This window comes from Protopterus annectens, chromosome 12.part0 (assembly GCF_019279795.1).
Source record: "Protopterus annectens isolate FY-2018-M chromosome 12.part0, PAN1.0, whole genome shotgun sequence".
NCBI classification, from domain to species: domain Eukaryota; kingdom Metazoa; phylum Chordata; order Ceratodontiformes; family Protopteridae; genus Protopterus; species Protopterus annectens.
Window position 1 is genome coordinate 122,166,166 of NC_056746.1, and position 12,599 is coordinate 122,178,764.

A 12,599-nucleotide genomic window follows, 5' to 3' on the forward strand; every position below is an offset into this window, starting at 1 on the left:
ATAAATGGAAACTTAGAAACAAGGACTAAAGACTAAACTGTCAGACAAACTTCCCTTTTACACTGTCTTTAGCTGTTCCCTGGTATACACCAACCTGTACTTTATTTATTAAGTGAATTGATCTAAATGGATCTCCAAGTCATGATCTACAGAACACACAAAGCATATAAACTAATCATTCTAAGTGAATGTAAAAGGTAACACAAACATCAATTGTAAAATGTGACCACTCACCTGTTATTAGAAAACAACCGAATCTGACCTTGAATCTAAGAAAGTATTTTAGCAAACAGACAAGAACAGCGAAGCTATCAGAGGTATAATATCAGCAGGCACAGTATTACTTAGCCTGAAAGTTCTGCTTGCAAAAGAAAGTAGCACCAAGGACAAAAAGAGCTCTGTGAGTAGGGGTATTCTATCTTACTTCACACCCCCATCTCTAAACCATAACCCTTATGCTCGCATTCTCCACCAAAGCTACCAAATGTTCTCTTCAGGTAAATTCAGGTAAATTCGGTCTTTATACTTCTCAATGCCAGCTGCTCCCCACAGTTCCCTGAGCAACCTAGCAGCGTTGTATCATCTGAATTTCTTCCCTTTCACTCTTCCAGTAAAACCACTGCCTGAACAAAAACAATCCATACTCCCATTACACTACCGCCCCATTTCCACCCTCCAACCCTCTGCAAAATAATGGAGAAAATAACAGAACTTCAACTCACAGAATACATTACTAAATACCACATTCTTTAATCACAGACAGTGAGAGAGAAAAGAAAAAAAAAAAACATGGCTTCTGGTGAGGGAGGAGCAAAGCCATAGCCATCAGGTCGCTGACTAGTGAAATTCTCATGTCAATGGACAAAGGCATTTTCTCTGGCACAATTTTTATAGATCTCACCATTAATCATTTGTCTGCATACATCAACTGGACATAAGCTGATTTAAGTATATTTCCTTCATTTTATTGTGGTTGTTATAACTTGGGGACTGATTTCTCAGATCTAGCTCTGTTGAAACTGTCTTGTGTGTGTGTCTGAAGCTCTGCACTAGTTGTTAAACTGCTCTGAAATTCCTTTAAGTGTTAATTAGCTTGGGGGGTTTTCTGATAACTTTAAAACCTGTGTTGGTTACATCTCTGGTAATCATTTTAAGTAGAGTTGCTGCTACTGAGATTTGTCTGCATACATCAACTGGACATAAGCTGATTTAAGTATATTTCCTTCATTTTATTGTGGTTGTTATAACTTGGGGACTGATTTCTCAGATCTAGCTCTGTTGAAACTGTCTTCCCACCCTCCCTGTTCTTGGATGTAGTTTAAATTTGGTGGCTTTTGCAGTGCCCGCCCACTGTAGATTTGATCTAGGACACTCCCCAGTCCCTTCTCTTTACCGCATTCTCTCTAATAAACCCTTTCTGCACTTGCTTTTAGTCCTTTTAATTTAATTACATTTTTTCATACTGTGTGTGGACTAATATTGCTACATACTCAAGTGTGCCAGCTTGCACTGCATGTGAATTGTTTTATAGCATTTACTGTCTGTTTTTTCCTTGTCGCTGTAAAACAAAAAATTCTCTTGTTTTCCTGCCTTACTGAACTAGAGTAGTCCAGTTTCAGAGTTGCTGATCCCTGGGCTTTGTTTTTAGTTCCTGTTACTGATCCATTGCCTTATTAGGAAGGAGGGAAGTTTCTTTGCTTACCAGTGGGAGTGGGAAGCACTGAGCGGCCTTTTTGTCTGATTTGGTGAAGTTTCAGCCAGAAACTAGTAGTCCATTGGTCGTTTTGGGCCAGTTCCTAGCTCCTTTCAGCCCCCTGCTATAAAACACGCTAAACACGCGTTTTCCAGCTTGTACCAACTCAGCACAGATCCTCGTGGTGGCCTGCAGAGTGATCCAAGCAGCAGAGAGCTAAAAGAGTGACTTTCTACCAGATATAAGTATTTTTGTGGCTTTCCCACTGTTATTAAGCTAGCGACTGCATTTCGCCTGTTTTACTGCTACTTTAAGTGATTTCTGCATTTTACACTGTTTATTGCACTTTAAGTTACTAATTGTTGCAAATTGTTTCTGTAGGCTACACACTAAAGTGCTAGCCGATTTACAGCATTTATAGCATTTACTGTCTGTTTTTTCCTTGTCTCTGTAATAAAACAAAAAATCTCTTGTTTTCCGCCTTACTGAACTAGAGTAGTCCAGTTTCAGAGTTGCTGATCCCTGGGCTTTGTTTTTAGTTCCTGTTACTGATCCATTGCCTTATTAGGGAGGAGGGAAGTTTCTTTGCTTACCAGTGGGAGTGGGAAGCACTGAGCAGCCTTTCTGTCCGATTTGGTGAAGTTTCAGCCAGAAACTAGTAGTCCATTGGTCGTTTTGGGCCAATTCCTAGCTCCTTTCAGCCCCCTGCTATAAAACACGCTAAACACGCGTTTTCCAGCTTGTACCAACTCAGCACAGATCCTCGTGGTGGCCTGCAGAGTGATCCAAGCAGCAGAGAGCTAAAAGAGTGACTTTCTACCAGATATAAGTATTTTTTGTGGCTTTCCCACTGTTATTTAAGCTAGCGACTGCATTTCGCCTGTTTTACTGCTACTTTAAGTGATTTCTGCATTTTACACTGTTTATTGCACTTTAAGTTACTAATTGTTGCAAATTGTTTCTGTAGGCTACACACTAAAGTGCGCTAGCCGATTTACAGCAATTACTGTCTGTTTTTTTCCTTGTCTCTGTAATAAAACAAAAAAAATCTCTTGTTTTCCCGCCTTACTGAACTAGAGTAGTCCAGTTTCAGAGTTGCTGATCCTGGGCTTTGTTTTTAGTTCCTGTTACTGATCCATTGCCTTATTAGGAAGGAGGAAGTTTCTTTGCTTACCAGTGGGAGTGGGAAGCACTGAGCGGCCTTTTGTCTGATTTGGTGAAGTTTCAGCCAGAAACTAGTAGTCCATTGGTCGTTTTGGGCCAATTCCTAGCTCCCTTCAGCCCCCTGCTATAAAACACGCTAAGCCGCGAAGCGTGATTTAGCGCGGAGTTACCACTGTTGCACACAAGAGCAGCGGCGGTTAAACAAGGTTAAACTATTTGGGCCATCTAAATTCCACTCTTCCAATTTTCCCTTAAAACTACCTTCCTCGAGCTGTACTGCTGATCTAACCAGCATATCCTATAACTGAAAAGTTCATCTCTACTTGATTCCCAAGTAGACTATTCTCTATCTGTAAAGCCTAGCACTTACTCCTACAGTACTTGCACCTTGATAAAGCACTCTTATTATAGATAGTACCCCACCAGCCTAAAACCCACTTCCCCCGGAGTCCTTTGAAAGTCTCTTTATCTACTACTTCTAGTATGTCGAGGGATCAGTTGCTAGTGTCCTCTCCAGCTGAACTGGTGAACCTGGGAATATTGAGGCAATGTTACAACTGCCTCATGTACACAGACAATCCTCTCCTTCTCCCACAAAACACAAATACATGCGAGAGATGCAACTATACGGCCAAACTGGAGGCTGAGCTCTCTCAACATAGGACTGGCAAGACCAGACAGGAGGAGAAGGTAACCACACACAATACATACCCAGTCACACATGGTACCATCACAACTTCAAATCATACACATACTCACACAAAGACATACTGGAGGCTCTGATCAAAATTTACCAAAACAGCAGAGGCCACCAAAGCAGACACCCAAACAACTACCACCTCACGACCCAACACATGCAACACATAGACCACACAGTCAGAGTGTCAAACAGTCACAGCCCTTAAGGCCAAACAAAATGCCAGACACACTTGTCATTGGTGATTCCATAGTCAGACACACTGACGTCCCGCTCACCAGACTGAGTAAAGAGAAGGTCACAGTAAGCTGCCTGTCAGGCGCTAGAATCCGCCACATAACGCAAGCACTCAGGTCTCTCAACAGCAGGTACAAGTGCGACTCAGTCATTGTCCATGCTGGTGTCAACGACCTGAGACGTACCTCCTTGGACTACATGAAAAGGGACATCGAGGAGCTCTCTGATTATGTAGCCCAGGCAGGTATGACCCTGACCTTGAGCAGTATCCTACCTTCACCTAGAATGATGCCACAATACAGTGATAAGATGATCAGCTTTAATAATTGGCTTAAATTCTGGTGTCATTCAAAGGGGATCCAATGTCTGTCTGCCTGGGATGACATGCTGGACAAGCCACGCTGCTCGCAAGGGACGGCTTGCACCTGTCACCCTGGGCTTCGGATATTGGCAAAGGCTCTTGCCACCCCATAGTGCCTTTTTAGGCAAGGCTCAAATTCTAAACCTACCACCCTAGAACACCAAAAGGAAAAAACTAAGGGTAATGCTGCTCAATGCCAGAAGTCTCAATCTCAAGATGCACGCACTCGAGGCCCTTCTCAATATGGAGAACATTGATGTCTGTGCTGTGACAGAAACCTGGTTCAAGGCTCCTGAGAGCACCCCAGCACTAACAGGTTTCACCTCATATCATGCGTTCGGCCCCAAAATCCGGACAACACCAAGAAAGGAGGGGGGGTGTCCATATTCATAAAGGACACCCACACCTCAAGGTTGGTGGCAACGCATGATGCATCGGAGACCATCCAGGTGCAATTAACCATAGGCAAGACTGCTCTGCAATTTGTAGCATGTTACAGGCCACCCTCTCAAACTCAGGAACCTCACATGGCCTTCCTGAAAACATTGGAGGGATAAATGTATCTCCAAACACCATCATACTAGGTGACTTTAACTACCCTAATATAGACTGGGAACACTACTCAAGCCCGAACACTCTAACCCAAAGATTCCTGGAGTTCATAAACTCAAATGCCATGGAACAACTAGTCACCATCCCCACAAGAGGAGAAAACATACTTGATCTCATCATCACGAACATGGGATCAAAATGTTCAACACCGAAGTATACCCCTCACTGGTGAGATCAGATCATAAACTAATCTCGCTGGAGGTCCTCATCCCGCCCCACCTGAAACAAAAAGACCACAGTGAAAAACTTCTCAAAAGCCGATTTCACACTTCTAAAAACTAGTGTGGTCTCCTTTAAGGCCCCTGAGCCAGTGGTAAACATTACTCAAACCGCTGAATCACTTACAAATGCCTTCTACCAGCACCTACAGGACTGCATGGATCAGGCAATCCCAAACAAAACTAAGACTCTCTGTACCAAAGGCAAGCGTCCAGTCTGGTGGACCCCAGCCATAAACAAGCTCTACAACAAAAGGAGGAAGCTACTACAAGATAGAGCAAAATCCTTGAAAGGTAAGACACCTTTGATCATTATAAGTAAAAACTAAGAGCTCTCATAAAATCATCCAAGGCAAATTTTGAGAGAAAAATCGCCAAGGACTCTAAAGAGAATCATAAGGCCTTCTTTAGCTATGTTAGAAACCTAGGAGGAAACTCCCAGATATGCTCAGAATTAGTTCAAAATGATGTGAAAATTACTGAACCTACACACATTGCCAACATACTGGCTGACAGGTTCAGTGCAAACTTCTTCTCCCCCTCCCCTAAAGGAGAGATATCTATTCCAGAGGATTGTAGCCCCCCAAACATCTCCAACGCCCAGGTGAGAACTGCCCTCACTAAGGCAAAAAACACAGCATCCATGGGACCGGATGGTGTCCCCGGCTGTGTGCTTCATGAACTCAATGAGGAATTAAACCCACAGTTAGGACAGCTGTTTAATCTTAGCCTCACCTCAGGATACGTACCCAAGGAGTGGCGCACGGCGACTGTGGTCCCACTTCATAAGGGCGGTGCCTCCACAGACCCTGGAAATTACCGCCCCATTAGCTTGACAAGCCTTATCTGCAAAGCCATGGAGAGGATCATAATGGAACTCATAAATAAAGACATAGGGAACTTGCAGACTTTGGATCCAACTCAGTTTGGCTTTGTCAAAGGCAGATCCTGCCTCTTAAACTTGGTTGACTTTTTCGAGACAGTCACCAAGGCCATTGATGAGGAAAGGCAGTCCATACAGCCTACCTCGACCTGGCAAAGGCCTTCGACACAATACCCCACTCAGGTATCATCGAAAAACTCATCAGCTTGAATGTAAACCCATACATCACAAGATGGGTTGCAAACTGGCTAAGTGACAGAACCCACAAGGTCAGAGTTGCTGGAGCCATGTCAGACTCAAAGCCTGTCACAAGTGGTGTCCCACAGGGCTCAGTCCTGGGTCCACTCTTGTTCGGCATCTACTTTTCTGAAGTACAAGCAAACACAGGAGGGTTATGGCTGACAAAGTTTGCAGATGACTGCAAACTGCCCGCCATAGTCGAAAACACATCTGACACAGATATCCTCCACAAGGGCCTCACAGAAATGGATAACTGGTGCCAGAGCCATGGCCTGAAGTTAAACGCCAAAAATGCATAGTCATACCCTTTGGGAAAAACAAGGCTACCCCTAGCTACCATATAGGTGGCAATCCACTGAGCACAGAAAAAGTCATCAGAGATCTGGGGACCCAGGTTGACAGTAGCCTTTCGTTTGACACTCATGTTGCTAAAGTAGTTAGGAAAACCTTCTATATCACCCACCTGATCATGAAGGGATTCACATCTAGATCAAGGGAGGTCATCATCCCCCTGTACTCATCACTTATTAGACCTATGATTGAGTGCAATGGCCGGTTCGGAATGTATCTGACCAGACACCTGCTGCAGCTTGAAAGGCCCCAAAAGTTCCTCACCAAAAGGATAAAGGGTCTCAAAAATATGTCTTATGCTGCCCGACTGAAAGAACTCCAGCTCTATTCAGTCTCATACCGCTTGCTCAGAGGTGACCTGTGCCTGACATATAAGGCCATGTCAAACCCAGATTTGATGAATATGCTTCACCTCAAAAAATCTAGATCCCTCAGAACCACAAGGGCGGGAGACTTAAACCTTGACACGGTTATAAATAGAACGTGCTGGAGGGACAGATTCATCACCCAGAGACTCCCTATGCTGTGGAACAAAATCCCGGTACATGTGAGGCAGAGCACCTCTCTGGTCTTGTTCAAGAGGAATCTTGACCAATGGATGGGAGATTGCAGATATACCCCAGGGATTACTTCAGCGTCACTGCTTGACAGAGGCACAGCAAAATGATAGGCATAGTTTTTATTCAAACTAAAGGGGTGGCGAAAGCCACATAACTATGGGCTAGGCTTATAAATGCCCTTGGGCAGATAGCCTAGTATGAACCTATGAACCTATGAACCTATGAACCTAATCCTTTGTTATAATTCACCTTTCCAAATTAGACATGAATCCTGCCAAGCACCTGTCCCAAAGTTACCCAACTGACATTTCTCAGTGAGCTAGGACTCCTGAACCACTCTCTCCCTCTCCTCTGCTCTACTTGGGGGTACACCTCAAGGGTCTTCTCTCTCCTCTGCACTACTTGGGGGTACACCTCAAGGGGCTTTTCGTACTCTCCATTGTTCTATGTGCACCAATAAGCTTCCAACTGATTTTTCTCTGTTTTTATAAGAAGATGGCATTGTCCTCTATTGCAGGAGCATACGCTAACTGCCTACAGCATGGTATGACGATGTGAATTCATTACTACTAAACAAAATTCATAATACATACATCCAAAACTAAACATATGTTTTCTGGTACTACACAAAAACTCAGCAGATCCAAGAAAACTTAGCAATTTATGATCACAACCATCCCTTTGAACAAGACTTCTCTTTCAAGTGTCCGGGGTTTTCATTAGAGGATTCACTCAATGTGCACCTGTATTTTGATAATACTTGGAACCCATGGATGGGAAATTGCAAATTTACCCCTGGTTTGACACCTAGGTCCCTGATCAACAGGGGCAGCCTGTGAATGCTCGATGTGTACAAGCCTACATCAGAAATGTAAAATTCCTTGGAGTGTTGACACGTCAGCGATATTTTGTTAAACTTAGGGCAAGCATGGCCAAGCTTAAAATGGCTGCAGGACTTACAGCCTAGTACTACCCATGACCCTATACACATAAAAAATAATCCCCAATTTTTCTGGTCACAAAAAATATCCCATTTTCTTTCAGACTTCATCTGCAACAGGGAAAGAAATGCTACCCCCCAACTCTAATTCGTCCTTCACCTATTATCAGACTCTACTAAAAACCCAATCACTATTCAAACACTAGAAAACAAAATATGTAGGTCTGTTACACATGCCCCAAGAAATACCCACCGCCGTACAAGACTGAGTGGATCAGAGGGGATCTTCTCAAAGGATCACAACTGTTCAAACTCCCACATGAACATAAACCCCCCTCCTTTAACCTCAAAGCTAGTAAGACATACACCCACATATAACCTACGAAACTTCAAACCACTCAAGACCTAAAACACAAATCCCACACTCCAAGTTACATATCTCTGACCATGCATTTTCTTTTCTAAGGACCAAACTGTGACAGAATTCTTCCCATCTGAAATTAAAGACCGAGTCTCTTACTCCAAGAGAAACCTTCAGTTCATGTCACTTTAAATCTACCTTAACTCTTTTCCAGTCTAACTGAACCACTAAGATCATTTGCTCCTTTTCACATTTCTAATTTATTTTTCTCTAAAGTGCTCAAATGTTTTGAAACTTTTGTACATATTGTAAATTAACACACTGGCTGTACTATGTATCGAAAGCATTACCCTGCCATTGTATTGTTTTACTGTCACATATCTGTTATTGTACTTCTCTATTTTTATGCCTGACCCGTTTTTGATCCCATGCTAAGACTGAAACTGGTCAGCAAATTCAAATTCTGGGTCTCCAGCTCACTTATGCTAGTTGTACTGTAAACCATTTCAGTATTTGATTTGGCTTGGTCACAGACTTCTACTACTCTGTTCTACCATACTCTTACTTGCTCTTTATTTGACCAGGTCAGTCCCATATGCTAGCAGCCTCTTTTCAGGGGAGGTGAGAGGTGATATCATACTGACAAGAGGAAATCTGGCCAAGGTACTGCGCATCTTACCCTACTCCCTCTTTTTAGGGAAGGGTCGTGGGATCTTTTACATCCACCTGAGGTATAGCCAACTCAGGCAAATAGGACTTCAGTTTAGCATCTCATCCAAAGGATGGTAATTATGAGTGTCTCTGAATAAATATATAGAAATGGAAGAGAGACCTTGCTAGTATCCATCTTTAACCTTTAATAAAGCATTTGCCACATCAAGAAACAGAATCAGACTATGTGGTAGAAAGGAACTGAAGGTCCTGGGGCAAGCAGAAGGAAATTACAGCAATGGGATGGGATGAAATGGGAATTTGCTTAAAATTAACTTGAGCCTGGCTGAAGCCAGTAAGTTCTATCATCCTGACTTTATATTGCAGTGTAACTACTGTCAAACAGGATACTTTAACTGTAGGTTACTGGGGATGAAGGGACGTCACATACAAATACATTTAAAATATATCTACAGGATTAGACAAACCGTAGTGAGACTGACACTTTTAAGTCAACATGTCTGGTACCAATGAGAACACATAGGCACTATACAATGTCAGATACTAAAGGAAACCACTTGCTGCATACTTTAATTCCTAGTGGTTTCCTTTAATATCTAACAGACATCAAAGGAAACCACTTGCTGCAAACTTTAATTCCCAGTTAAACCCTTCTATTCCCGCAAGCAGATCTCACACTACAATTATCTTTGTCCAAAACACTTCCAAACCCATTAATGTTATGGTCTAAGGGCAGCCACTATGAAATGAATCTAAGAAACAATTTTATGAACTTTAATTATCCATAAAAAGAAAGATGGGGCAGCTATGAGCCTACTCCAAGATGCTGTGAAAACAAACCCAAACCAGAAACTTACTACTTTGTTTTCTGGTACTGGACAAGTGCAAAGCAGCTGTTGGAGAGCATCCAAAACAGAAAAGGAGTTGAAAAGCTGCATTTTTGCAGGTAATACGAAGGATTACATGGTTCAGTTCAAAGTGCTGGACTGTCACTCAGTATCCATTCATGGTCAAAGTTACCAAAATGAGGAAGTCTCTCTCTTGAGTCTCGCCCTCTGTCCCGCACCATGGTCTGGTCAGGTGTTCACTCCAAATAACCTTCAAAGACATCTAGGTCAGTGTTACCTGTATCATAAGGAGGCCCAGAACCAGGGTCTGAAAGTACACCAAGGTCTACAAGTGCCTGGTCAATGTCCTCTGGCAGTAGCACAATCCCCACATTTAGCACAATGTATTCCATGAGAAAGGCATAGTACAGAAGCAGCACATTCACAAAGAAGAGGCCTGCGTAAAACATATAGGGTAGTACATCAACGAGTGGCCCTGCAGCGGCCCAATCCAACAGCACCACAGAGACAGCTGTCATGCAGTCCTTCCACTTCCCAGGGTATCCAAGTGCAGTCACAAGCAAAGCCCGGAACTGTACACAACAAAGCACCAACCTCAGCAAAAACACCGTAAACAGATCAGACAGGGTCTTGGCTTCTCTGGGGAGCTGCTGTCCAAACACACATTTCAGTCCATGTTAGATTTCAAAACAGATTATGTGAAATCTTAGGTGTAAACGAAATAAGTGCACAGAACAGGAAAATCCTAGATATAAACTTATTCGGTTATTCACAAGTTGCTGCAAAAGATGAAATAATATAATAATGCCCACTTATTACCAAATAATACTCCTGAGAAACTGCAGCCGACAGTATTTTCCATATGATGTCCATATTATTGAGCAGCAAAACATGCAGGTCTTAAAAAGGCCACAGAAAATCCTGAGGCAAAAGGCAGACCAGTAAAGGAATCTATATGGACGACGAGTAATTTGCTGTGGTCAGCAACGTTAAAAATTAAACCAGTAATGGATCCGCAGTCCAGTACGACATTATTCCGTCTCGGAAGGTATTCCTCACAGACACTTGGAACTGTTAACCAGATGACACTCCCGCCACGTCTTACTCTCGGTTCCCTTAACACAACATCAAACCACAGAAACGCCTCCCTCCTGCATCAATCCTAGACGCTGTTATTGCAAAACCCATCTTAATCGTACACGACAAGCACACGCCCCAGGCATATTGTAACTGGTCAATTCTATTTGAGAGGCATTTCAATGGACAGCAACTGTAATAGTGTAATGGACAAACGGCTGTCAATCAAACTCATGTTCTCCCCTCCTTCCGAGTCCTTGTCGCAGTGTTCTGGCTTTGACAGTTTTAAGCAGGCGCACTTAAGGATTTTAGGGGCAAAACAGGACACACCAGCGACATCTTGTGGCCTACATAACGAGTTGTAGTTTAAGGTGTTCTAATTTCACTTGTTTCGCTACGGGATGTTTACTCAGTTTGGAACTACCACTCCCATAAGGCATAGAGAATGACGCTGTCAAGGTGATGCGCCGCCTGCAGTTCCTGGTTAGCGATGGCTGAAATGTTGGATATGAGGGAATGCTAATGTCACTTTTTAAAGAATGATTTAGGGAATTAGTACGTGGCTTTTGGTTTTTAAAATGGGCAACGGAGACTAAAATTCATTCAGGATGTTTGGGCGCTCTAGAAGCTGGGTGGTGGGCGGCCCGGGAAGGTCTTCAAAGAGCATCCACTCTTTGGACCACTTAAAGTAAGTGTTTACATTTGGTACTTCTGATCGAACATGTTTGTATTGTCATTGTTTTACTATCTTTGCATGCTAGGGCAGTAGTCAGATTTGATGGTATACTATGTTTTTTGTAGCAGTGATTTCTAAACACACATGCGTCTGTTGAAATTTTATTCAGTTATCCCTGTCTTAGTACTTTCTAAACCAGTTTTAGTTCTATCTTTATTTTGAGCTCCGTATGATTTAAGATGTGTTTTTCAAGACTGACATAATTTGCAGTTTCCAAATTTTAAACACATCTAAATGCTGGACAGGAATTTGCTTGCAAACCTAACGCACAACAATTTTTGCAATTTCAGTATTTGGAAATTTACGTCCAGTGACAGTATACTTTACTTGGAATAGTGATGGCTAAACACAGTATGGAAACGAATTCACGTTTTTACAGATGTTTGCATCTGTGTATGTACACACACACACACACACACACACATATATATATATATATATATATATATATATATATATATATATATAAACCAACACACATATCAATCTATATGTATATATATTTCCAAACTCCAACCCACCCCAACCTTTCTTTCCCATTTGTTTGCACATGGAGTCACTTCAGCAGTGTCAGTCCTCTAGAGCTAAAGTTCACTACACTGGATGGCTAGCCCTACTATGGTTATTTTTCCGTGCCACACGTGTGTACATTCATTTACATATGTGGTCAATTCAGAGTGTGTTTTCCACCTTTATCATGTATTTGGAAAGTGGGAGAAAACTGGACCACCCAAAAAAAAAAATAACAACATGAACACAGGGAGGACATGCAGACTCTGTAGAAAAGGCACCCCAGCTGGAGGCATGTATGTGTGTGAATATATATGTATGTGTTTAGATGTGTATATATTTCATATTCATTTATATATTCATAGAAGAGTGTGTGTACATATATATAAATATATATATATAAAAATATCCATATAGGATTGCTGTTCAGAATGTCGAC

General features: G+C 42.4%; 2 protein-coding genes across 3 annotated transcripts in view; one reads left to right on the plus strand and one right to left on the minus strand.

Moving 5' to 3' along the window:
* Nucleotides 1-11,181, minus strand: part of DEXI (Dexi homolog) — a 54,766-nt gene extending 43,585 nt beyond the window's left edge. For both annotated transcript variants that reach the window (XM_044089150.1, XM_044089151.1), the window contains exon 1: nucleotides 9,847-11,181. In XM_044089150.1, the coding sequence (XP_043945085.1) occupies nucleotides 10,074-10,355 (282 nt within the window). In that variant the 5' untranslated portion in view covers nucleotides 10,356-11,181 and the 3' untranslated portion in view covers nucleotides 9,847-10,073. The remainder of the gene's footprint in view (nucleotides 1-9,846) is intronic.
* Nucleotides 11,182-11,363: 182 nt separating this feature from the next.
* The window catches only part of CLEC16A (C-type lectin domain containing 16A), a gene marked incomplete in the record, with an annotated part of 3,039,290 nt that continues 3,038,054 nt past the window's right edge, over nucleotides 11,364-12,599 (plus strand). The window contains 1 exon segment of the mRNA XM_044089149.1: nucleotides 11,364-11,602. Within this exon segment, the coding sequence (XP_043945084.1) occupies nucleotides 11,523-11,602 (80 nt within the window).